Source organism: Gadus macrocephalus, chromosome 16 (genome assembly GCF_031168955.1).
Source record: "Gadus macrocephalus chromosome 16, ASM3116895v1".
NCBI classification, from domain to species: domain Eukaryota; kingdom Metazoa; phylum Chordata; class Actinopteri; order Gadiformes; family Gadidae; genus Gadus; species Gadus macrocephalus.
The window spans coordinates 7,115,498-7,140,929 of NC_082397.1; the positions used below are offsets into that span (position 1 = coordinate 7,115,498).

Consider the following 25,432-nt stretch of genomic DNA (forward strand, 5'->3'; position numbering starts at 1 on the left):
AATTCGGCCTATATGGGGAAACGGGAAACAGCATTCGAACACTGTACTCGCGTTGCTGTCAGTGTCAGAGGTCATTTTGAGTATGCATATGATAAAAAAATGGACAGCATATATAATCACATAATTCAGTTTCAGACCATACAGCGCCATTTGTTAGAGGCAAAACACATGCAAAATAAACGTGATCAGAGTCTGACTAAATGTAATTTGTCAGTTTGAGGGAGGGCATTGGGGGAGGCTGAACGCAACAGAGGGCTGTTTGTAAATGGTAATTACACATAACGGTTCAGATTCAGATTTTAATCTCTATTTCATGTTTCATGTTTCATGTAGGTATCTCATGATGTAATATGATATGATATGATATAGGCTGCTGATAATGTCTTAAAAAATATAAAATTCACATAATAACTAAAGGTGAAAAGAATACGGACCGTCTAAAAATATAAATATATGTATTGATTTATTTAAAAAAAAGGCAAAATGTATGCAAACCCAAAGATCAACTGGATGGAGGGTGCTTTCAGACTATGGAGGCCGCTTTCACACAGGTCTGAGTGGAAAAAACGCATGTAGAAGCTTCAGAAGCTAGAGGCCCTAAACTTACAGCAGCGAGACGCCGCTCCACTCAATAGCTGAGCGGCCTCTCGAGGCCTCTCGGGGGCACGTGACACACACACCTTCACCTCCGTCTCACGGTCCACACTGGGGCTGGTGCAGTGGTCTTTCGAAGCTCTGCTGGGGCTATGACTCATACGCTCTTCGACTGCGAGGACCCTAGAGCCGCCGTCAGTCCATGCCTCCCGCTCCGGTCAAACTCTTGGAGGCCGCTGGGCTTGCGCCGGGTCTTTCTAATGGGTCATCCGTCCATGGCTATGATTGGAATTGATAAAAAACGTTTTGCAGAAAGATAAAAGAGCAGTCTCTCATACCAGCTGCTTCTGATACAGCTGAACCCGACGACCACCGCAGTGCTTCCGCGAGTCGTTAATCATAGCAGGCGACGTCGCCATGCTATATAATCACAAAAGGGGATTGGGGGATGGGGGGGGGGGAATTCATGATATTTACCCACTATAAGACACACAATATAACGTTTCAAATACGAAAGGATATGTTTATTTCATCATATTTGTACCCTATCTCTGTATTGATATATATGTAGCAGTGTATAGTTTAGGCCATGTCTTTAGCAGAGGGGGTTGCAAAGAGGTATGCGGCTTCCCCGCCTGTTCCGTAACCGTTGACCAATATCGACTCCCTGCCGTTAAAGAGCTGGGACTTGGCACGGGGAGAGCTTGATGCTGCAGTGCTGAACTGCTAGCTCAGCAGCGCGCGCTCCGCCAGCAAGCATCCAATTACAAGCTGTGCTGGAGGCTCGTCGCGCGCTGCACCTGCATCGGGTATGCACGTGATGGTTCGGTTAAAGGTGTGAGCGGACGCACGCACGTGTGCATGTACGTTGACTCGAGGACTCCTCAGATTGTGTGGTTTATTCAACAACTTTGAAATATGGCTTTAATAAAACTATGACTAAATAATTTGTTCTTAATGACCTGTGCTACAAATGTGTGGACCAGATCAGACAGAGATAAGACAAAAATAAGAAAATTACGTATTTTAATGTATTCATTAGAATAGGCTTCATAAAATGTAGATAATATCACATGTGGCGGTAACTGAACGGCATTAGACGTTTCAAGGATGCGCGACTCGCGAGGGCGACACTGGACTGGGCCCGTGGAGCTGCCCTGGACGACGATGCATCAAGTACTTAATGTGTTGTTGACCAGGGAAGCTGAGCATCGTGGATGGGGCAGCAGACGAATGTTGCTGCAGGCTAAAGACTGTGCAGCGCAGGCTGTGCATCGCGATTAGTCAATCCCCAACGAGAGTGTGTCCCGTCGGCCGTGGTGAGGACCAAGGTAAGACAAATAGCAATTCGGGGAAACATACAAGAAATAAATCTAGGATAGGATACTAAACGTTTTAGTCTGTTCAAAGCTGCGCTCGACCCTAAACAACAACAATAACAAAACATTCTCTCATAAAAAAGGGAATTGTCCGGGATTCAGCCAGGGGTCACTGAGGGGCCACGCATGACATGTGGTTGCTTATATAGGGGACTTCATTTCACGCCAAATCCAGGGGAGAGTAAATGGATATTCGCATAAGAGTGGTTCAAGCTGGTTTTGGCGGGGAGGAGAAGGGAAAAGTATAGAATTCCGCTGTCACTCCGGATGAAAAGGATGTGGAGGTGGAGGGAGAGAGCAGGGTGGTGTTGAGAGACATCCTGGCAACTTCCGCGGTACATTTTGATGAATGACACACAGACAGACACACAGGCAAACACACAGACACGTGCCCACACACACGCACGCACACACGCACGCACGCGCACGCACGCACGCACACACACACACACACACACACACACACACACACACACACACACACACACACACACACACACACACACACACACACACACACACACACACACACACAAACAATTCGCTGTTGCATTACACCAAATAACTAGAATGCTTCACCCGGGGGAATGGGTGGGATGTGATGTTGGAGGAGGTGTGAGTGCATACAAAACGCAGTTCATAAAATGGAGACACCAGGACCCCCCAGGCCTGTTTGTTGCATCGAATTGTTGAATTTGTTTTTCCCCCTGAAACACCTGATGAAGATTTCCTACATGAGCTGCGAAATAAGTGGTTTGATCTTCCCATCTCTTTCATTTCCACAATAAAGACACATACTCCAGAGTAGGCTAATAATGCATAGTTTATCATATTATAGCAATAAACCCGGAAGGCTACACATTGTCAATAAAACAGTCTAAAGAGCGTCCGGGTCGCGGGACTGGATTAACCGAGCCGAGGCTCGGGGGTCAACACGTGACGTCGCGTTTGGTTATTCTCACGTCATGTCATGTGGTAGGCTAAAAGTTGCTGTGAACGATAAAACGGTTGCATCTGAAATAATACATAGTGACCACCGTGCATTCATATAGCTACTACAAGCTACCGGCGATGCTGTCTATATGAATAGGCTACTTATACTGCTACCGCTACAGTACTTTATCGCTTTGAATTCCTCTAAATACCTGAATGAAAACACAGCACCGTGCTGTGGAGATACATAGCACAGTGGAGGACACAGTGTGTGTGTCTGTGTGACTGTGTGTGTGTGTGTGTGTGTGTGTGTGTGTGTGTGTGTGTGTGTGTGTGTGTGTGTGTGTGTGTGTGTGTGTGTGTGTGTGTGTGTGTGTGTGTGTGAGAAAGTCGGCTTACAGTATACGTGTGTGTGTTTGTGTCATCCCCAGTCTTCTTCGTGGAAAGAGAGTTGCTCAGTGCAGAGTATAAACATCCCATAATGTCAGGGGGACTGCGTGCCTGTGTGTGAAGCGAGTCCGTATCCACACACACACCCCCCCTCTGCATGCGGAGCACTGATGCACTTATCCTGGCTCCGCGACCCCCTTCTCCCCCCCCGCCAGCGGCATCGGCTCTTCTTCAGTCGCATCCCCAACTCCAGGTGCAGGACGGAGCGTTCTTATAGAAATCCGCGCGTGTCACCGGTGTCCGTCATGAGCCGCAGCGGGACACGGCAGCCCGTGTTCCGCTGACCGGGGCGCGGAGCGGCGGTCACCCGGACCTCGGAGCGCAGTCGGTGCGGTTCGGAGGGTCCGTGCCGTTGCCCGTGATGTTGTAATGCGCATCCGGCGTCCAGAAAAACACGTAGTAGATGACCAGTATGAACGCCGCGACGGACACGCAGAGGAAGTACGCGATGGCCATAGCTACTTTGACCCAGATCTTGGTGGACAGGTTGGCGTGCTTCACCCGCTGGTCTCCCGGGTAGCTGGGCCTGCGCTTCATGTCCCCGCCGTTCTGCTTCTCTGTGGCCGCGGCGCTGCTGCTGCCGCCGGCGGAGCCCTGCTTGCTGCTCACCGCTCTCATGGTGCCTCAAACTGGAGCCAGCGGTTGATAGGGATAGCCAAAGACGGGGAGAGGGGGGCTCCAGCTGTGGTCCTGGTTCTCTCCAAGCCGGTCACGGAGAGTGCGGCAGTGTTGACAACACTGCACCGCAACTGGGTCGGTCACGGCCGGACAGCTTCACACACACGCACGGACACACACCCTTCCCTCACCGTACAGCTGTGCTGCGCTGCTGGTCGTTGCGCACAAGATGTGCACCCGGTGGGGTTTCTTCCTTCTTTGGATCCAGGTTGAGGCGGAGCAGAAAGTACGCAACACGCAACGATTGGGTTATAGTTTGGGACAAGACGTCCCGCAGAAGGAAGGGGTAGGGAGAGGGGGGAGGAGGAGAGATGAAGAAGGGAGGGGAGGGGGCGGTATTCAGTCACATAATCACCAGTTTCCCCATTTCAAATACATTTCCTTGATATAGGCCTATGTGGCTCCTATAGAGCAGTAACTCGCCCATTCTCCGACACATAGCGTACTATAACTCTCAGTACTGCTGGGGGTCTGAGACGGGTCGTACATCAATATGACTTATTTATGGAGGACGTTTACGACCATCGTCGACTCGAGTGCGACCTGCTCGTCGCGTTCCCAGGAGCCGCGGGTTGGGGGCTCACCTTCCCGGAGCTCAAGGTCGGAGAGGCGTATCAAGGAGGTACCGCGCACAGTGTGTGCGCGTAGGAAAACGATTTGAAAAGCTCCGAGAACGACCAGCACACGAGATCACCGTCAGAACTTGCAGATGTTTATATATAGCCTATAAAAAAAAGTCATAGTTCGCATTTTTAGAAATGTATTTGCTACATTATTACTATTGTCTGTCTCTCTCACACACACACGCACTCCAAAGCAATCATTTTATTGGATAATTGAATTTAAACAGTACAAGCAGTGATCTTCTATACATAAAATGGATAAGCTTGCACATCAGACAGCTCCAAGAGGCAACAAAAAAAAAAAGAGTAAAACTTTCAACATCCATTCCTTTGAAACCCAATCATCAAAAATGTAATTAATTGCAGGATCCAATAAGAAGACATTTATAATCTGATGTTACATTGAAATGCAGATGACTTCAAATACAATCACCCAGTCTTAACAGCTAAGAAATAAAAAATGGCCACCAAATTAAGAGCACTGAAAGGTCCTTTCATCATCTGCTCCATCATGCCACAAATAAAGCGTGGAATGTTCATTAATGTTGACACAATGTCACATCTTGTCTTAATGACATCACCCACTTCATCTTTACAGCAAATAGAACATGATCGATTTTCCATCTTTCAAAACAGTGTCTTCATGCGATTTCAACACAGGACCCTCATTAAAAATAAAAGCTAGACCTATTAAAATGTAGTAAAAAAGTATCATCTTAAAGCACTTTGTAGTATGCTGAGGTCAAGTCAGGTTTCAACCACTGTCACCTGTCAGTACGTAAGAATAGCCGTATATTCACACAGCACTTAAAGCTAGGGGAGGCAATTTGTAAAAATCAGTAAACTTGATTAGACCAAAAAAATGCTTCTAAATAAATTGCCTCCCCTGGCTAAAAAATATTTCATATTCTCCACATGAGAAGGATTTTCTCAGTATAGCAGACCGTAAAGCAAACGACAAAGTTTAAAAATGGATAAATTCTTGACCTGGTTGATGCATGATTGTTTAGTTTAAATAAAAATCCATTCCCGCAAACACAGGTTTGTTGGCCCCCCTTCACCTGGCGGTTATCTTGTTCTAAACACTTGTAGTGATGGAACTGAACGCAGAATTCCGTGTTCCGTTCGAATACCCTGCTAGCGTTTTGGAACCAAGATGGCTGCCGGTTGACTGAGGCCCATTGACAGCAGCAGTCTAGAGTCTTCATGATTGACCCATAACTCCAATCTGTTTAGAGTTGCTTCAGACAAAAACTGAAGATAAATATTTATGAGGGGTAACAGCGCCAAATTCAGTTGTTTTGCCCTCCAAACCCGTGTTCAATTTCTTTCACCCACATATAGCAACATAACATATTTCATAATCTGGGAACACACCAATGCACACATTCAGCACATGTGGGGACAATTATTCATCAATAGAGAGAGAGAGCTCTTGTTAAAAATTAACTGACATTTGGTATTTTATAAACTCATTAAACTCATTAAAACCAAGCGAAGACTTAAAAAAATGTTTGGGCGTCTTTCAGCCTCAAAGAGCCAATTAGGCGACTTAATTCCTAGGACTTCAGTCACTTCCCGTGCGGCCGTTACTGCAGTAGTGTGCGGCCAGAACAAAGCAAATACACACCACTACCCACGCCGTTCGTTTGCAGATATGGGGAGATAAAAGTCGTTTTCTCCTGGATGCGGAGGATGATGAAAGCTTTCCAAAATATATAGATTAAAAAAGAAAGGCTTCAGTGTCTTCCACCGGCTAGTGTTGCCTAAACACAACTCAAGAGGAAAAAAATGAGGGCATAATGGGGGGAGACAGCACAGTCAAAGTAGAGTTTGGTCCATGATGTCACTCAACAGGGCCCCCTTCATGGTAGTGACATTGTGGTGATGTCAGTGTGGTAGTGACATCATGGTAGTGACATTGATGATGGTGACCCCTTCCAGTCCCTTGACCTGCCGGGATCAGTATGATCAGTATGCTACGAGTCCATGAGCGTCACTCTGCTGCGGGCCAACCTTCCTCCTCTCCGCTCTCCATCACTCTCTCCTTTGGAACCTTAGCAGGGTGTCTTTGGGGGTCCCCCGGGAACCTCAGCCTGTCGATAGAGAACACACGGGGGGAGGGAGGCATTGAGGGTAAGGCATAGAGTATAGTGTGTGTGTGTGTGTGTGTGTGTCATCTCATACTAACGATTGTGCGAACAGTTTAGTATCACTATTATGACCTCTGACCAAAAGAAGTGTTGGGTGCCCATCTTCCTGATGGGCCCAGGTTTGATCAGAGTGCATCATGGGATTGGGGGCAAAACAAGAAGTGTTTCCAAGTGCATTTGACTGTCCCTTCATAAGGGCGACCTTTCTTAAGTCTTCCTTGGTCGCGACCCAGTTTAAGCATGGGAGCAGGTTGTCCTCCGCCCTCGCTCCTATTGGAGCGAGGCGTTCACACACCGACCCACGAGTCAAGTGGATAACCACTTCCGTCCTCATGTCGACCACACAGGAAACTGTTCAGGGAGTCAGCTCAGGTCTCAACGCCTCGCTTATGAACATGACAAAGAGGATGCTCGAAAACATAATCGAGTCAGTCCATCGGATGACCTCAACAGGAAGCGGGTTGGATTGCTTGATTCAACACAAACCCCCATCACATCCTGTTAATATCCAGTCAAATTAAATTTAATTCCCACAATAATTATTATTCTGCAGACGGTCGCTTGTGACTGTGGTCTGCAAGCTGCCCTTCTGAATGAATAGATCTTTGTATAGCGATTTAAAATCCAGAAAAGGCATATGTTCAAGCATACGGAGCCAAAACAAATCGACAACTGGTTCTCGGGGGGATTTTGACATCCCTCATCATAAACCACGGCTGTGCTTCAAGTCATCCGATCCGTGAGGCTGTAATTCAATCAGACCTCAGCCCTTCAAACGGCCCTCCGTCCTATCTGCCCGTCATCTGTCCAGCCTGCTGCGGTTCATTCCCTCTAAAAAAAACCTTTTACGGGCGTAATTGTTGCTCTAATTCACCTCGTTTCCTGGGCCCCACCCTGGCGCTGCAGCAGCGCCGGCCTCACGGAGACGGTAAACACCACACGCTGCCGCCTCGCCAGCGTCACTAATGACCCACTCAAAATGTTGGATCCAGCCGTAAACGCGAGTAAAGTGAGACGTCAAATGTTTGATAATGCTAACCGCTATGGTCCTCCCATTGCCATTAGCAGGGAGCGACAACACTAGCTAATGGATGGTTAGGGGCCGAGAAGCTAATGGACGGCGTACGTGTGGCGGTCTTTGGGCGGTCCACCCTTCCCTGTAGACCTATCCAGATCCTCAACATTTAAAGTCTCTACTGTTAGGTAGAATCAGACTAAGTTGCTGTGTTTGTAGGTCTTTCCAATTGGGTCCAGGGGCATTTTTGGACCGTGGTCCCTTGGAAATCTAAAATTAACCGAGGTTCGCGAGTAATACTCTTTTGAGAATGGATCTGGTGATGTCAGGCTAGCTATGAATCTGAATGAAGACAAAACTATGAGTACAATTTCTAGTTGTAATAGTAGAGTAAATAAACAACACTGCTGCTGTGTGTGTGTCCACATCGATTCATTTTAAAGGGGACATATTATACAACCAGGTGTGAGTGTGATTAGCCTTACAAGCCGTTTCGAAAATCTGCCGCATATGACATCACTAGTGGGCGTGTCCACCTAGATCTGTGCTGGATAGAGCAGTCTAACAGCCTACCCAGTGGACTGAAGTAAACGTTGCTCATCTATCCAACACAGATCTAGATGGACACGCCCACTAGTGATGTCATATGGGGCAGATTTTCAAAACGGCTTTTAAGGCTGATCACTCACACCTGGTGGTATAATATGTTCCCTTTAAAATAACAACAATCAATTCTGGTAAGCACATTCATCTCCATGTTTGGATCACAAAAATAAATCATGGGACACACACACACACACACACACACACACACACACACACACACACACACACACACACACACACACACACACACACACACACACACACACACACACACACACACACACACACACACACACACACACACACACACACACACACACACACTTCATGACAATGGATATTCAAAGACACGAGCAACACACAACTTTCAAGTAGTTTCTGCTCGCAAAGATGGTAATGGAGCAGCCAAGCAAGCAAAGCCTGATTTCAAGCTACATTCAAGGCAGAAGGAACCGGGTCGTCTCTCCCTCCGAATACTCTCCATTTATCCTTACACTCCCCTTAGCTTTCCTCATTAGAATATTAATTAGATATTGATCCAATTCTAAGCTCAAGAAGAACACTAGTATCTCACAATAGCAGTGATTGGGAAATCGTAGAGCAAGAGTATCATTAAGCAGGGCTGATATTCAATAAGCCCAATGGTTTCCCACTTTTGAGGCATTTTAAACGTGTCTAATGGAGGACACATCATTAGATCTCAATCTGGAAGCCATTACTTCCTACTAATTGCATGCTAGTTCAGTTAGAGCAATGATCCGCCATTTGTAAATCAGCCCATTGTGGGTGATGGCGTCATGGGTTCATCCACCGTGGGAGCGGATGAGAGGCAGAGAGGAAGCACTAGTCACCACATACAGCGGATGGAGAGGCAGCATGCCATGCTACAACCACTCACAGGGGAACCAGAGATCACCACACAAGGAAGAACCGCTCTTGGATAGGACGAGGAGAAGTGGGCGGGGCTTACAGCACAGTGATGAGGCAGCACCACGACAGAGGGAAGGGTGAGTGACGACAGCCACCCGGGGTGGGAGGAGCATAGTTGGGAGGGGGAGGAGTTTCCACAAGGTAGAAGGGATCCAATCGGGCGGGGAATGAGGAAAGTGTCTGGACAAATTTGCAGATCGGATCCCAAAAGCCAAGCGGTGACGTACAAACAAACAATATTTGACGTGGTGCTCAGTAGGGCTGGGTAAAAATATCGATTCATCAGTGCGCACTGCAATTTATTTGTTCTTGATTCAATTTCGATTAAGATTTTTTTTAAATCGATTATTTCCATAAAAAAAATAAAAAAAAGCATACTCACGTCATTGTAATCTAGAAGCGAGTATGTCCATGTCATCATTATTACTTTTATGCTGCAAGTTTAGCTCAGGAACAATACTATACAATGGTGTATTCCATTTTTTATGATATTTAGGTATTTTTGTCATCTGCACGTATTATGGAATCGATATCGAAGCAATTGGATCAATATCAAACCGAAATCGGATCGAATAAAGAATCAAATTGAATTGAATGTGTGGTACCTGGCAATAGCCAGCCCTAGTGCTTTGTGTTTGTGGCTGGCGCGTGCACGCTAAGAGGGGAGCAGAGGTCGCGCTGGTACGGTGGCCTAGAGGGACACACAACGAACGCTGCGGACAGTGAGCGGGAGACACACACAACAGGAGGACACCAACCCCGATCTTTCTGTGATTAGACCAACAGGAAACAGGAAGTGAGGGGCGTGCGGGAGGGGTCAAGTGAGCGTCAGACCGGCCTTCCGGTACATGACCCGTCTGAAAGTGGCTGATGTGGAACCGCACCTGAGGACACGATGACGGAGGGTTCAGGTGCGTCCTGGTCGCCCCCTGCTGGCTCGGTGGTGGCGGCGTCAGTCAGCGCTGGGAGGTCTGTGGTCTCTCCTGCTGGGGTAGAGGAGACCGTGGAGGTGGTGGGGAGGAAGGGGAGACGGAAACATGGGTTAACATCTTCCCTTGTTTAACCGTGTCACTCTCTAGCACCACGAGTAATGCCGCTTGGTCATTACATGCCATTTCAAAATCGATCCACTAGTGACATCACAAGTAGATTTGGCTGCACGCAATAGCTGGGTAGGATTTAAATGTTTCCCAGAAAATGATGACAATAACCTTTCTGTTGCACCCATCAAGGCGTTAATTCAATGCAAGCAAATATGTGATTTGTTCTTTGCCATTTTTGCAGTTCTTTACCCAGTGGAGGTGTAGCAGGTGCATCCTGCTCCACAACCGCTACCTCCATGTCAGTGGCAGATACTGTAGAGGGGGCGGGGTCAGGAACCTCAGAGGGGGCGGGGTCAGACACCTCAGAGGGGGCGGGGTCAGACACCTCAGAGGGGGCGGGGTCAGACACCTCAAAGGGGGCGGGGGCAGACACCTCAGAGGGGGCGGGGGCAGACACCTCAGAGGGGGCGGGCTCAGACACCTCAGAGGGGGCGGGGTCAGACACCTCAGAGGGGGCGGGGTCAGATGATGTTGAAGAGAAGTCGCTCTCATAGTTGGAGGAGTCAGAATCATCGGAGGCGTCAGGTTGAGGCACCACAGAAGGGGCTGTTGAGGGGGTGGAGTCAGGGGAAACGACAACTGAGGGGGCGGAGTTAGATGCAGCTGAAGGGGCCGAGGAAGCGACCACTGAGGGGGAGGACTCAGAGGACACGACCACTGAGGGGGTGTAGTCAGAGGAATCGGCCACTGAGGGGGCGGAGTCAGAGGAAACGACAACTGAGGGGGCAGAGTCAGAGGAAACGACAACTGAGGGGGCAGAGTCAGAGGAATCGGCCACTGAGGGGGCGGAGTAAGAGGAAACGACAACTGAGGGGGCAGAGTCAGAGGAATCGGCCACTGAGGGGGCGGAGTAAGAGGAAACGACAACTGAGGGGGCAGAGTCAGAGGAATCGGCCACTGAGGGGGCGGAGTAAGAGGAAACGACAACTGAGGGGGCAGAGTCAGAGGAATCGGCCACTGAGGGGGCGGAGTCAGAGGAATCGGCCACTGAGGGGGCGGAGTAAGAGGAAACGACAACTGAGGGGGCAGAGTCAGAGGAATCGGCCACTGAGGGGGCGGAGTAAGAGGAAACGACAACTGAGGGGGTGGAGTCAGAGGAATCGGCCACTGAGGGGACTGAGTCAGAGGAAACGACAACTGAGGGGGCGGAGTCAGAGGCAGCTGAGGAAACGACCACTGAGGGGGCGGAGTCAGAGGCAGCTGAGGAAACGACCACTGAGGGGGCGGAGTCAGAGGCAGCTGAGGGGGCGGAGGAAACTACCACTGAGGAGGAGGAGTCAGATGCAGCTGAGGGGGCAGAGGAAACTACCACTGAGGGGGCGGAGTCAGAGGCAGCTGAGGAAACGACCACTGAGGGGGTGGAGTCAGAGGAATCGACCACTGAGGGGGCGGACTCAGAGGATACGACCACTGAGGGGGTGGAGTCAGAGGAATCGACCACTGAGGGGGTGGAGCCAGAGGAATCAACCACTGAGGGGGCGGAGCCAGAGGAATCAACCACTGAGGGGGCGGAGTCAGAGGAATCGACCACTGAGGGGGCGGAGTCAGAGGAATCGACCACTGGGGGGGCGGAGTCAGAGGCAGCCGAGGAAACGACCACTGAGGGGGCGGAGTCAGAGGAATCGACCACTGAGGGGGCGGAGTCAGAGGCAGCTGAGGAAACGACCACTGAGGGGGTGGAGTCAGAGGCAGCTGAGGAAACGACCACTGAGGGGGTGGAGTCAGAGGAAACGACCACTGAGGGGGCGGAGTCAGAGGCAGCTGAGGAAACGACCACTGAGGGGGTGGAGTCAGAGGAAACGACCACTGAAGGGGCGGGGCGAGGGTCTGCTGAGGGAGTGGAGTCTGTTTCTGATACAATGACTGTTGGCTGGACCTTAGTCCGCACTAGAGAGGAGGACTGCACTGCTGTGGACAGAAGGGGAGGACAGGGAGGAGAGGGAAGAGATTAAAAAAGGGTCGGAAAGACAAAACAAAATTGAAGGAGAGGGAAGGGTGAGAGAGAACAAGGAAGGCAAGGGAGTAAAAGGGAGGTCGTTAGTGAATTTGAGAGCCAAAATCACTGAATACATCAATGAAGAGGGCACACAGTAAATCAAGAGTGAAGATCGAAGGTAGAGACGAGCGGTTCTAAGCGCCGGGCGGCAGAGCCTTTGTCATCCTGGTTTCACAGACTGACTGTACAGACTGTACAAAGGACACTTCACACAAAACAGAGGAGCTCCACTCAATGCCCTCGGGGACCGTGAGCGCTCAGGCTGGAAATCCACGTCCACAAATTAAAAAAGAAAAACTGATTCCCCGGCGGGTTCAACTCCCCCTCCTACCTGCGGCCGCGTTCAGCTTCTCCCGGAGGTCGGTGGGTGGGCGCCGCCCGCCCCGGCGGCCCCCCTCCTGGGGGCGCCGGCTCTGGCTCTGGCTCTGGCTCTGGGCGGGGCTGCTCTCGGCGCTGGGGGGCTTCAGCGGGCTCTCTCCCAGGCTGCTGCAGGGGGACTGCTCCTCCATCGCGTCCCCCCAGTCCGTCACGGGCTGGTAGCCGTCAGGGGGGGCGAAGGGGCTGAGGGGCTTGGCCCCGTCGGGAGAGTCCTGGGCCGCCGCCGCCGCGGGGCTGGGGATCTGGACCTTGGGCCGGGGGGTGCGCTGCTCCCTGGGGCTGGTCACCACCACCGAGGCGGGGGCAGGAGTCGGAGGGGCGGCAGCGGCGGCGGCGGCGGCGGTCTCCTCCTTCCCCGCGTCCCTCTTCTCCTCCTGGTCTCCCTCCTCGCTGCCTCCTTCGTCGTCGTCGTCGTCCGAGCCGCCGTCCTCCCCATCGCTGGCGTCCTCCCACTCATCCTCGTCTTCCTCCGCCTCGCCCCGCCTGGCTTCCTGGGGTACCGGGGGTTGTCACGGGAACAGGACACATTGGGGGTTAAGGGGACCGCCGTGTGCGGGTGCTTCTGGGGTGTCCCGTGAGTAACATGACACAGTGGTGGTCCCATGGTTATGTTATCAACACGTGGTCATTCTGTACAGCCAGGCCCGGCTCATCGACGTAGTGAGAGTGAATACAAGAGTTAACACACATATCAGTAATACATAACATGCAAATGGTAGCAAAGGTGGAACACCTTTGAAATAAATAAGTACGGGGAAGGAGGTGACATTCGAGCTGGCAGTTCCATCATTTTAGGGTTTTAAGTCCAAGGCTGCATCCGAATACTCATACTTGACTGCTATATAGTAGGCATTTTGTAGTACGTCACAAATATAGCGCGTCCGAATGCTCAGTACGCATTGTGTAGTAGGCAAAAAGTTTCCGAATGCGTACTACCGCCACAACGGTAGGTCACTATGCTATCCCACAATTCAGCTGGAGTCTGGTAACCAAAGAAGGAGAACGCCGCGTTCTTCTTCTTTGGTTACCAGACTCCAGCTGAATTGTGGGATAGCAACAACGGTAAATTATCGCAGGTGACTTTAATTTTGCCGGCCAATACGTAATCTCCAAACATCTGGATGCCGTTTCGGTGGTGTTCGGAAGCGTTCCACGCATAGCTGTAGAACGTACTACATTAACGGTCCAGTAGTAGACACTGCACAGAAATAGTATATACTTAGTATTTCGGATGCACACCAAGTTTTACATGTTCTCCAAAACGATTACGATATTATTTTTGATAACTTTACTTAAAAAAGGAACAGCACACATAAATAAACATGAGCACCAGAGTTGAACACGTAAATGTAACAGATTTAGCCATATAATATATCTATTCTATCCAACTATCCGATTCAATCAATTCGATCCAATTTTTTTTATGATTCATGACACTCGCATGCAAGAATGAGTATAAATCTGAGTCTAGGCTAAAAACGCAATTAACTATTTCCAAGTGCAAAAACGCCATCATATTCTTTATTTTACTGACCACTTGTTTTTATCCAGAGGATAAAAAAACGTCTTTCTTGTAGATCGCACCATCTTTCCCCGTCTCCTTTTAATTGTGACTGCAACACCTTCTCTCAGATGTTCAGCACCTCGCAGATTTCACGGTCTCTCCAGTGAGAACTAATCGTGTTGATTTCGCTGCGTTGTCCCCGTCTAGACAACGCAGCAACACCTCTACCCAAGTCCCACCCCTGGAACCGTCTGATCACATTTACATTATCAGAATGAAACCGCCACCGTGTGTAGGGTCCGGGAGGGTAAATTGGGGTGCTAGCTCAAGCCGGCAATTTACCCCGGGCAGTGTAAACGCGCAAACCATGCTGGGAAAAAGGCGTGCATAAGAAGCATATTTGGCAGTGTAAAAACATCTAAAAGGCATCCATAAAGGGTCGTAAACCAAGTACCTTCTGTGGTGGGGCCACTTTAGGCCTCTTCTCCTCCTCCTTCACCTCCCTCCTCTCCTCCTCGTCCTCTCTCTTGGGTTTGTCCCTCTTCTCTCGGGCCTCATCCTCCCGCTCTCCCTCCCAGCGGTTGTCGTGCATGCTGTAGTATCAGGGAATAACAGGGTATGAGCACGCACACAAAACCACAACACCCCCAACAGAGGGGGAGTAAACCCTGTTTCTCAGGTCAACTAAACTTTCAGAGAATCTCTCTCTCTCTCTCTCTCTCTCTCTCTCTCTCTCTCTCCCTCCCTCCCTCCCTCTCCCCCTCCCTCCCTCCCTCTCCCCCTCTCTCCCTCCCTCTCTCCTGCACAATGAATTGCTCGATTGGTGTAGTTGGATAAATACATAAAAACACACACGTACATATCAACACAACTGTATTTTATTCATGTGCTTTTTGTACTCTGCTTGCGTCAGTTTCTGTCGGCTCCAGCATCCGCGCGCCTTCAACAGAAACACCGCCGCTCCTTCGACCCCCCACGCACCTGTAGCTCTGCCGCTGATCTCGGTCCCGTCCCCGGGTCCGGCCCCCGCGGCCCCCCCGGCCAGGGGTCAGGAAGTCCCCGACGATGGGCGCCCTCGGCGGGCGCTGGCTGTCGTCTAGGCAACCAAGCGATGGACAAACATGGAGGGAGCGAGGGGCGCGGGACAGGCAGAACAAACATTACAAAAGGGGGAATTTTTAACACGCACCGCATCCTTATCATCATCTCTCACGGTGACGGGAGCTAAATCATTCACTCCCTCGCCGCTATCCAAGGGATCACCTGAACAGAGACGGTGTTATAAAGTCTGAGGTGAATAGACAGCGGCAGCCATTAGGGATCTGGGAAAGGATTGCAACAATAATAGTATTATTGTAGAAATAATAAGGCTGGTCACATGGTGTATGCTAAAGACAAAGAGGAAGGCAAGTCTAATCCGTTGAGTTGTTCTAGTCTCTCGACGTGTTTATCCGTCGTTATGGTTTCTTAAAACTGAACTGAACTCGACAGAGCGTTTGCCTTTCATCTGCCTCGGTCCCCTGTACCTCTGTGCGCACGTTTGATCCAATTATTCAGCTTTAAGAGGAGAAAAGCCGGTCTCAGGTGATATCACGGTGGAGGGCTTAGCAGAGACTGCAGCCAGCCCCGTTGTGAGTCTCCATTAGCCCAGAGATACTGAGCCCGTCTGACCCCGGCCAGAAGGTCAACCAGCTATTAGCCACGCTACTCATGAGGGACGAGTGGCACTTACAGAGAGGGACAGAGAGAGACAGAGAGAGAGGGACAGAGAGGGACAGAGAGAGAGAGAGGGACAGAGAGAGACAGAGAGAGAGGGACAGAGAGAGACAGAGAGAGAGGGACAGAGAGAGAGAGCGAGAGAGAGACAGAGAGAGAGAGAGAGAGAGAGAGAGAGAGAGAGACAGAGAGAGAGAGAGAGTGAACAATACCGAGAGAGGGAGAGCAAGACAGCGACAGAGTAAGACGGAGAGAGTCGGCGAGAGAAAGACATGTCATTAAAGTGAAGGAAGAGATAAGTGGAGAAAAGTAAAAAAAAAAAAAAAAAAAAAAACTGATTGAGAGAAGAGCCGAGAGGTAAGGGAGGAGAGTGGTGAGGGAACGATAAGAAGCGTAGAGGATGAGCGACAGAAGGTGAAGGGAACATAGGAATAAAAAGCCAAATGGGAGGATGAGGCGTGCAGATAAAATGAAGACATGAAGAGAGGAACAAGAGAGGGAGGGAGAATGAGGCGTGGCATGAGAGCAGACACTTAGAGGTTGATGATAAAGGGATTTTAACAGCTGTGGCACAATGAAAAAAAGATTCAATCCACTGTGGTGAGGCCCAGGGCTGGATAAGGGCAATGGTCGTGGACTATGAAAGCATAATTATAATACACAATTATATATAAATGATATAAACCTTGTTTAGATAATTACACCTCAATTTTAAAGGAATTTGCATTCTCCTTGCCCCTAGAGATGTTTCCCTTCCTCTCTGTAATTGAAAGGTGTTATGTGATTTTAATTTGGATTGTAGCCTCAAATCTAATACTGAGGCCATGCCAATCTTCCGACTTCTCTGATGTGTAGACGCCTGGAGGGATTCCTCTTGTAGTGTATCGCAAATTAACTTGGCCTCTCACGGCATGGCCAATCCTTCCCTCCCCACGAGGATCATTGCCCCCCACCCCCCACCTCTGCTGACACTGCCCTCAAAGAGAAAGCCTCTCTAGAACAATCCCGTACACCCACCGGTTCATGGAAGATGCCTGTATCTCCTCAAGGTCACGCTCGAAATTAAAGCAAATACTTTGCCGTCCTAAAATAAGTTATTCATCAGACATTAACCTATGAATACATTCTCGGGGCAGGTAACACAAGCAAACTGGACAGTTATAGCCTTCTCGTTCTATGTAGAGGTTCAGCCAGCAAGGAAGTGATAAAACAATGAAGAATTTTCTTCCTAACATTCCTTCCTGTATAAGGGATTGTTAAGATAAACAAAAAAGACAACACCACGAAAAATGTGCCATAGTTTTTCAGCTCACAATACACCCAGAGAGAAAGAGAGACAGAGAGGCAGACTGAGAAGACGAGACACAAGAGAACATTGTCAAAAGGGAAAATATGAAGACAGAGAGAGAGACAGAGACGGAGAGAGAGACACAGAGAGAGAGAGACACAGAGAGACAGAGAGACAGAGACACAGAGACACAGAGACACAGAGACACGGAGAGAGAGAGAGAGAGAGAGAGAGAGAGAGAGAGAGAGAGAGAGAGAGAGAGAGAGAGAGAGAGAGAGAGAGAGAGAGAGAGAGAGAGAGAGAGAGAGAGAGAGAGAGAGAGAGAGAGAGGCTAAGGTGCTTAAGGTCTCTAGCGGCCTGTCACTGTCCTTGGATGAGGGTCTCACGGGCTGGGGTGGGACACATTTACATAACTCTCTTAATCACCACACATTTACATAAGGGCTTTAATCAGTTCTACTGAGGACTCGCTGCTATTGGCCGTCTTTCTGGCTTCTGGGAATATGTGTGTGCGTGGGGCATGATTGTGTGTACGAGTGTGTGATTGTCGGTTTAATAGTTTGACTTTGTGTGCAGCTGTGTGTATAATAGTTTGACTGTGTGCGTGAGTTATTTTTTTTGACATGAGTTTGTGTTTAATAGATTGACATTGTGCATGCAACTGTGTGTGTGTGTGTGTGTGTGTGTGTGTGTGTGTGTGTGTGTGTGTGTGTGTGTGTGTGTGTGTTTGAAAGTGCACGTCAGCGTGTGCACTAGAGGGATAGCTTTCCAGACTGGAAGAGAGGGTGGTTCGAGGGGGTCAGGTGTGGTGTAACCATGGTAACAACACCCTGTCAGAGACACTTCATGAGGTGTGTGTGTGTGTGTGTGTGTGTGTGTGTGTGTGTGTGTGTGTGTGTGTGTGTGTGTGTGTGTGTGTGTGTGTGTGTGTGTGTGTGTGTGTGTGTGTGTGTGTGTGTGTGTGTGTGTGTGTGTGTGTGTGTGTGTGTGTGTGTGTGTGTGTGTGTGTGTGTGTGTGTGTGTGTGTGTGTGCGCGCGTGTGTGTGTGCGCTTGCCTCTCCTGTCGCCGTGCTCTGGCACGTCGCCCTCTGTGGGGGCAGATGCGTCCTCCTTGAACCTGTGAAGAACACTGCAGGCTTAACGCTCCGAAGACGCACACACACAAACAAACATTAGATTTATATAAACGGACCACGGTGTTACTCCTGAAACCCTCCCTCCTCTTCCTCCTTCCTCTCTCTGACATGCCGTCGGTCTTCTTTGCGTCCCTCCCTCCTCTTCCTCCCTCTCTCCTTCCTCTTCCTCTCTCTTACATGCCGTCGGTCTTCTTTGCGTCCCTCCCTCCCTCCTCTTCCTCCCTCTTCCTCTCTCTTACATGCCGTCGGTCTTCTTTGCGTCCCTCCCTCCCTCCTCTTCCTCCCTCTTCCTCTCTCTTACATGCCGTCGGTCTTCTGTGCGTCCCTCCCTCCCTCCTCTTCCTCCCTCTTCCTCTCTCTTACATGCCGTCGGTCTTCTTTGCGTCCCTCCCTCCCTCCTCTTCCTCTCTCTTACATGTCATCGGTCTTCTTTGCGTCCCACCCTCCCTCCTCTTCCTCCCTCCCTCCCTCTCTCTTACATGCCGTCGGTCTTCTGTGCGTCCCTCCCTCCTCTTCCTCCCTCCCTCCCTCCCTCACTCCTCTCTCTTACATGTCATCGGTCTTCTTTGCGTCCCTCCCTCCCTCCTCTTCCTCCCTCCCTCCCTCTCTCTTACATGCCGTCGGTCTTCTGTGCGTCCCTCCCTCCCTCCTCTTCCTCCCTCCCTCCCTCCCTCTCTCTCTCTTACATGCCGTCGGTCTTCTGTGCGTCCCTCCCTCCCTCCTCTTCCTCCCTCCCTCCCTCCCTCTCTCTTACATGCCGTCGGTCTTCTGTGCGTCCCACTCCCTCCGCCATTGGCCCGTGGCGTTGCGGTGGCGCGCCAGCCGCTCCTCGTCGATCGATTCCCGCTCTTTCTTCCAGCGCACGTACTCAGCACGTTCCCGCCCCGTCATGGACATGGTCATGTCCCCGGAGCCCCGCCCCCCGGGCCCTTGCCGGCGGCTCTGACCAATGAAAGAGAGAGAGCGAGAGAGAGAGAGAGAGAGAGAGAGGCGTGTCCTGAGTCAGTTAACACAATAATTACATGACACTTCTTTGGGAACTATAATCCGAGGCCACAACTGATGCAAAGGCCCAATCCCATTTCTACCCCTTACCCTTACCCCTCCCCTTGTTTTGAAGGGGTAAGGGGTAGAAATGGGATTGGTCCAAAATGCCTCCCACTCACGGTCCACTCCCTCTGGGGCTCTCCTCCGATCTTCACGTTCTCAAAGTCCATTCCTCCCCAGTTCCGGACGTGGCGCCGGCTCCCCTCCTTGCGGTCGAGGTCCGGCACGGGCCCGGAGCGCCGCGGGTCGTCCAGGAAGTTCCGGACGGGCTTTTCGCCGTCCACCTGACGACGGGAGGATCCCCGTTAAGTCTCCCAGGAGCCAGTCCTCGCGCTTTGAATCACCGTCCTACCGTTCAAATCTAAACCTTATGGCCGCTTTACGTTCGGGCCGACTCAGAAGGTTTATTGAAAGAATAAAAAAAAACGCCCTCAGACCAAAGTATGAAACAATATGATGAAGGCAGAAATATGAATATTGAGTATTAAATCACGAATATTGTTCTACTGCTTCAAGGTTCTCTGTTCAAAGGGGATAGCTGTGGTACTTGAACCGTGGTGCTATCTAGATCTACGTCCTGATCCGACGGAGAGAGTCAGGGAAGCGCTCATTTAAGTTAAATTACAACATATATATTCATAAATGGGCAATTGAAAGCAAAAAAATGCACGTCACTAAACATCCTTACTGTACCGACAGCGATATATTGTTTCACCTACTTCGGACAAATGTACTTATTGTAGGTCGCTTTGATAACAGCGTCTGCTAATGTAAACCTCACCCCCTGTCCTCGCTCGTACTCGGCCAGCTTCTCCATCTCCTCCTTCATCTGCTCGATGTTCTGCCTCCTCTTCTCCTCCCACTCCTGAGGACACACACACACACACACAGACACACACACACACGTTATGAAAATCGAAAGGACAACGGATGAACAACAACAAACGTACAACGCTGTACAAAGTGCAACCTGACAACAAAGCAATGCTCACCTTGGTCTTCCTGTCCGACCCACCAGGGGTCCCACCTCCTCTTTCTCCCCTCTCTCCTCGTTCACCCCTCTCTGGCCTGTCTCCTCGTTCACCTCCTCCTCCTCCTCCTCCTCTACCTCCTCCTCTCCTCCCTCCCCGGCGGCCCGGCTCCCCCTCCCCGCTGTCTCCTTCTCTGGGCGTTCTGTCGGAGCGTGGCTCCCACTCTCTCCTCTCCGGCCGCTGCCCCCCTCCTCCTCCTCCTCCTCTCTGACCCCCCCGCCCCACGCGGCCCGACCCCATCCTCCTGGGGGGGCTGTCGGCATCGCGCTGGGGCCTGGGGGTGTCCTGGTGGGGCCTGGGGGTGTCCTGGTGGGGCCTGGGGGTGTCCTGGTGGGGCCGGGGGGTGTCCTGGTGGGGCCGGGGGGTGTCCTGGTGGGGCCGGGGGGTGTCCTGGTGGGGCCGGGGGGTGTCCTGGTGGGGCCGGGGGGTGTCCTGGTGGGGCCGGGGGGTATCATGATGGGCCCTGGGGGTATTATGGTGGGCCCTGGGGGAGTCATCCTGGGGCCTTTGGGAGTCTCTCTCCTCTGAGCTCTTCCTGCCCCGCGGCGGGAGGTGCTTCCGGTCGTTGACCTGTCTATTCTCCTGGGGCGGGAGGAGAGCACAGCTTATAACGTTGTGGTGGCACAGCAACCACCATAATAGCCCAATCTGATCTAATACATATGATATCATAATCACGATTATTTTGGTCAATAGTGAAATCACGATTATTCAAACGATTATTTTTTAAGTTTGAAAACATGTTGTATTCATTCAGCATGTCTCTCACAAAAAATACGTTGCAACTGAGAACTTGGCCTTATAAAAAATACACAAAATGGTCAAAGAGAAAATCTAAAATTATATAGAGATATGTAGCCAGCTGTCTGCCTTTTCTAAAAAAAAAACATTTAAAAAAGAATTTAAAAGAAAATCTGAGAACTCGATTATATTAATTTTGCGATCGTTTGACGCTAAAATGGAAATCAAAATTTGATTAATCGCCCAACCCTAATGATAGCTACGATTTTTAATAATTACAAACAGGATTTTTCAGGCGTAACAGCATAAAGTACAGGAGCTTAATAAGAAGTCAAAAGATTTTCCTTCAACAAAAGCCACTAAAGATATGCATGATAGATTTAAAACCGCGGCACTTAAAAAGACGACTATGAAAACCACACCAAACAGGCGTAACTGAAGCATCACTAAGAACCAAACAAACACAAGAATACGGCGAAACAGACATCATAGGAGGCCCGCTTGGAGGAACAGAGGAAGGATATTAGGAGGGAGAAACCTTAGATCTGACAGTTTAATACCGTACTACTCTCCGTTTAATCCTCTGCATCACAGACCGGTAACGCGTGGAGGGAAGGCTGAATAAAATGGATTATGTAAATGGACGAGATCCGGGCAGTACCGTCTACCGAACCGAGGGAGAGGAGGGAACTGGAGGAAGATGAACTGAGGCGGCTTACAATGAAGGCAGTCTATGAGCTGATAAACGGTGAGGCAGAGAGAGGCTGCTATATGATGGAATATAATCCACCCTCCAAGTAGCTGTTGAGATCATCAGCGTCTCTGCTTCTCCGTCCTCCTACTCCCTCTATTTAACCTTTAGAGGGGACATCACAGGTCCGCTCTGCAACACCGCTCATTTGTGCCACAACAGGAACTCATCATGATGGACTTTGAGGAAAAAGCCACTCAAAGTTTTGCTCTAAAGTCAGTTCTCACACACACACACACACACACACACACACACACACACACACACACACACACACACACACACACACACACACACACACACACACACACACACACACACACACACACACACACACACACACACACACACACACACACACACACACACACACACACGTTAGTTAGTTCGAACCCTGATGTCTAGCTGCAGGCCTTCTTGAGCAAACCCCTCAACGACCTCAATGACTAAATAGTACTAGTAGCATAGAGTAACCTCAAACCAACCAGCTCTTGTCCAGCCATCCCAACTGTCCCTTGCTGCAAACAAACAGCGCTTCAACTCAGTGAACCATCCCACAACCGCCTGCCAACAGAAAGAACTGAACCCATCTCCCTTCTGTTGTCCTTTTAATCATCTCTGAATGTGAATCCTGAGAAGCACCTCTGTGTTTGAAAGGTGCCGTTTGTATAAACTGCAATCAGTGGACAGACTGATTGTTCTCCCTGGTACCTAGTAGTTCTATTGAATCCCTCTGGGGGGGGGGATGAAGGGAGAATGAGGCTGAGCAGAGTTTAACCAGCATGCTAGGGCGCTTCATTTTACACCATCACCCAGATGAACTCCATCTCACAGTATCCACCCCGTACCATACCAGGGAAACTAAGTCTGGTGAGCATCGCAATGAGGAGTTGGGAGGGCAGGGGGCAGTGCAGTTGCTAGGGTGTTCAACTCCCAGTCGAAAGGGACTGGGTCTGAATCCCAATATCCACAAACAACCTGTGGGCGATGTAGGCCGACCTCCACCTGCTCCTTACTGACGTGCTACCATACTGCAGAGCCAACCAAAGTAATGATATGAAGCTATAGGGTTATAGACACAGGGAGACATAGGGGCTGACCAGGGGACTGTGGAGAGGACATGAAGCTGAGCTGGCTCCTCTGCCTATTAGGAGCCAGCTCACCCACACAAAACTATACAAGTGCTGGAGGGACAGCGCCATCTAGCGGTGACGACCACATCATGCCCGCTCAAAGCTTATCAAATGGAATGTTATCATCATACTAATGAACTAGGCAGGGAGTCAACCAGGCCGGGTTCACCCTGGGATTCTTTAACCTGCTGCAGGGGTTGGGCGCTGCGCTCCTACTCCCTAGTGTACCACATTCAGTGCAAAACGTATCAAAAAGCCCCATCTACCAATTAGAACATACTTGCTATTTAAACTAGTCCCAATGTCCCAACTGGAAAAGATCATAGTAATGAAACACTACCATCACATTCTTTGGAAGACTCCTACCATGTTATAATCTTTTTGGTTTTGATCAGTTAGTATCAAAGTAAAAGTTGGTGCCAGAAACCTCTCTGCCCCTTCAGTTTCGGGCCCAGGCTCTGAGCTCAGAACCTAGCAAGACTGCTGGGTCGAGACATGGCTTACCCCCGCTGGTTTGGACAGGTCCACCGTTATGGAAAAGTTCTCCTTCTCCGCCTTCCTTCTTTCCGGCTCGTGGGGTTCGTGGGGGCGGGGCTTTCTGACGGTTGTCACGGCGATGCCCTCCTGCTCCGCCTTCTTCTTGTCCTCCTCTATCTCCTATTGGTTCGGGTTAGGAAATTATGTCATGGGAAGGTATATCTCCAGGGCAATAGGAAAAGTCAGTTTTAGTGAACTCTGGTGGGTAGAAATTAAAATAACAACTAAAAGAAAGTTATCTAGGTTGGTTCAATCTATTAAAAAAAGTGCATGTAGAGTTTCATCAAATAGATGCAATCAAATCAAAAGATATAAAACTAAAATATACCAAAAAACAGATACATTTACTCAGTTATACAATCCTGAAGTGAAAGTAAAAATTAGTTTGTCAAGTCAAACTTCCAATTTAATTTATCTTTATCTTTGGTATCTTCGCTGTGTTTGGGTCGCACACACTTGCATTTGATGCACGTACACACTTGCATTTCATGCAAGTGTGTAATATCTTTAAAATATGCTCTTGAATGTGCGACTGAACCATTTGGTCTGTGAGCTGACAGTAAAGGGAGTGGGAGAACAGAGTTTGCGGTCTAAAAGTCCATGCAAAGTCTCTTGGTGTATGTGAAAGGGATGCAAATGTGTGTGCCTGGGATTAAGATTGGCACGTATGCATGAGAAAGGGAGAGTTGTGAAAGTGTGTGCGTTTATCTCTCAACCCATTCTTACCTGGTACCTCTTGACCAGAGCTTCATTCTTCTTCCTGAGGGCTTCGATGCGTTTGTCCAGCTCAGCCGCCTTCTCCTCCTTCGTCTTCAGATCCACGGCAGAAGACTGACCAGGGGATTTCACATGAGACATGATGAGCACAAATCTACCACCGTTTCAGACCACCACACGTTTAGACACGAAGTCTCGCATCCAAATACAAGTCATTGCACCACATTGGACACCCTCCAAGCGTAATTAATTAGATTTGCTGACTGATATGCGACAGCAACACTATGAACACCGTTGATAGACGGTGACATATAGTGACAGGTTTTCAGGAGGTTTCCCACTCACCATGGCTTCTTGTAGCCCGTCTTGACTCTCTGGTTGGTTTCCTATATGCTGCCTGTCGAAAAGAGGCAAGAAGTTGTAGCAGCCAACCTTACATAATAGCCCAACATTGCAGATGAGGTCGACTCCGAATTCGTTCTCGGACACACTCTCAAGCAGTTAGAAATAGATTGAATAAGCTTATTTATAGATGGCATAGCAGATGTGTAACGTTAGGCCTAAGTGGCACCAACTACGCCAATCAATAAATCCATTTCGAGATGTCTAAGCTTCTCATAGCGTATTAGTAAACAGGTGCGTATCAGTTAACATGGTCAACCCCGCACAGCACTGAAAAAGTGTGGCAATGACTGGCAGGTTTATGCTAGCCATGATGTGAACTATAAACAGTGGGTATGGCTGTATATAGGTTTATATTTTGAACACACATGGGAAGTTATCTAACCAAAGTGGGCCATGTTGTGTGGCACGAAATAAAGCGCCGTGCTTTATAGTTGGAGGTAGTTGGCAAAGCATGCAATTCAAACGGGAAGTGGGACAGTCAATGTAAACTGTTCAAATGGCGTATTTTCATTACCTTCAACGAAGTTATTGGCGAAAAGTGCAAGGAGCTATGTGGCAACTCGTTCCAATGTATCAATTCCTCGGACC

The 25,432-nt window shown here is 49.6% G+C and overlaps 2 protein-coding genes across 5 annotated transcripts in view; both read right to left on the reverse strand.

Annotated features, from left to right (window-relative positions):
- Positions 1-2,778: 2,778 nt before the first annotated feature.
- Positions 2,779-4,803, reverse strand: LOC132474514 (putative transmembrane protein INAFM2). Its single transcript, XM_060075275.1, has one exon. The coding sequence runs from the start codon at positions 3,972-3,974 to the stop codon at positions 3,660-3,662; it is 315 nt and encodes a 104-aa protein (XP_059931258.1). The 5' UTR covers positions 3,975-4,803; the 3' UTR covers positions 2,779-3,659.
- Positions 4,804-4,844: 41 nt separating this feature from the next.
- Positions 4,845-25,432, reverse strand: part of LOC132474469 (dentin sialophosphoprotein-like) — a 20,665-nt gene continuing 77 nt past the window's right edge. The window contains exons 1-15 of one of the 4 annotated variants that reach the window (XM_060075196.1): positions 25,359-25,432; positions 24,785-24,836; positions 24,449-24,553; positions 23,690-23,842; positions 20,522-21,142; positions 20,311-20,394; positions 19,649-19,813; positions 19,237-19,424; positions 18,402-18,463; positions 15,324-15,438; positions 14,797-14,935; positions 12,792-13,329; positions 10,654-12,372; positions 10,246-10,344; positions 4,845-6,753 (exon numbers count right to left, since the gene is read on the reverse strand). The exon at positions 25,359-25,432 is cut by the window's right edge and continues 77 nt beyond it. In XM_060075196.1, the coding sequence (XP_059931179.1) occupies positions 6,749-6,753; positions 10,246-10,344; positions 10,654-12,372; positions 12,792-13,329; positions 14,797-14,935; positions 15,324-15,438; positions 18,402-18,463; positions 19,237-19,424; positions 19,649-19,813; positions 20,311-20,394; positions 20,522-21,142; positions 23,690-23,842; positions 24,449-24,553; positions 24,785-24,787 (3,996 nt within the window). In that variant the 5' untranslated portion in view covers positions 24,788-24,836; positions 25,359-25,432 and the 3' untranslated portion in view covers positions 4,845-6,748. Of the gene's footprint in view, positions 6,754-10,240; positions 10,348-10,653; positions 12,373-12,791; positions 13,330-14,796; positions 14,936-15,323; positions 15,439-18,401; positions 18,464-19,236; positions 19,425-19,648; positions 19,814-20,310; positions 20,395-20,521; positions 21,143-23,689; positions 23,843-24,448; positions 24,554-24,784; positions 24,837-25,358 lie in introns of all 4 variants that reach the window. The other 3 variants (XM_060075194.1, XM_060075195.1, XM_060075193.1) reach the window with 3 other exon arrangements.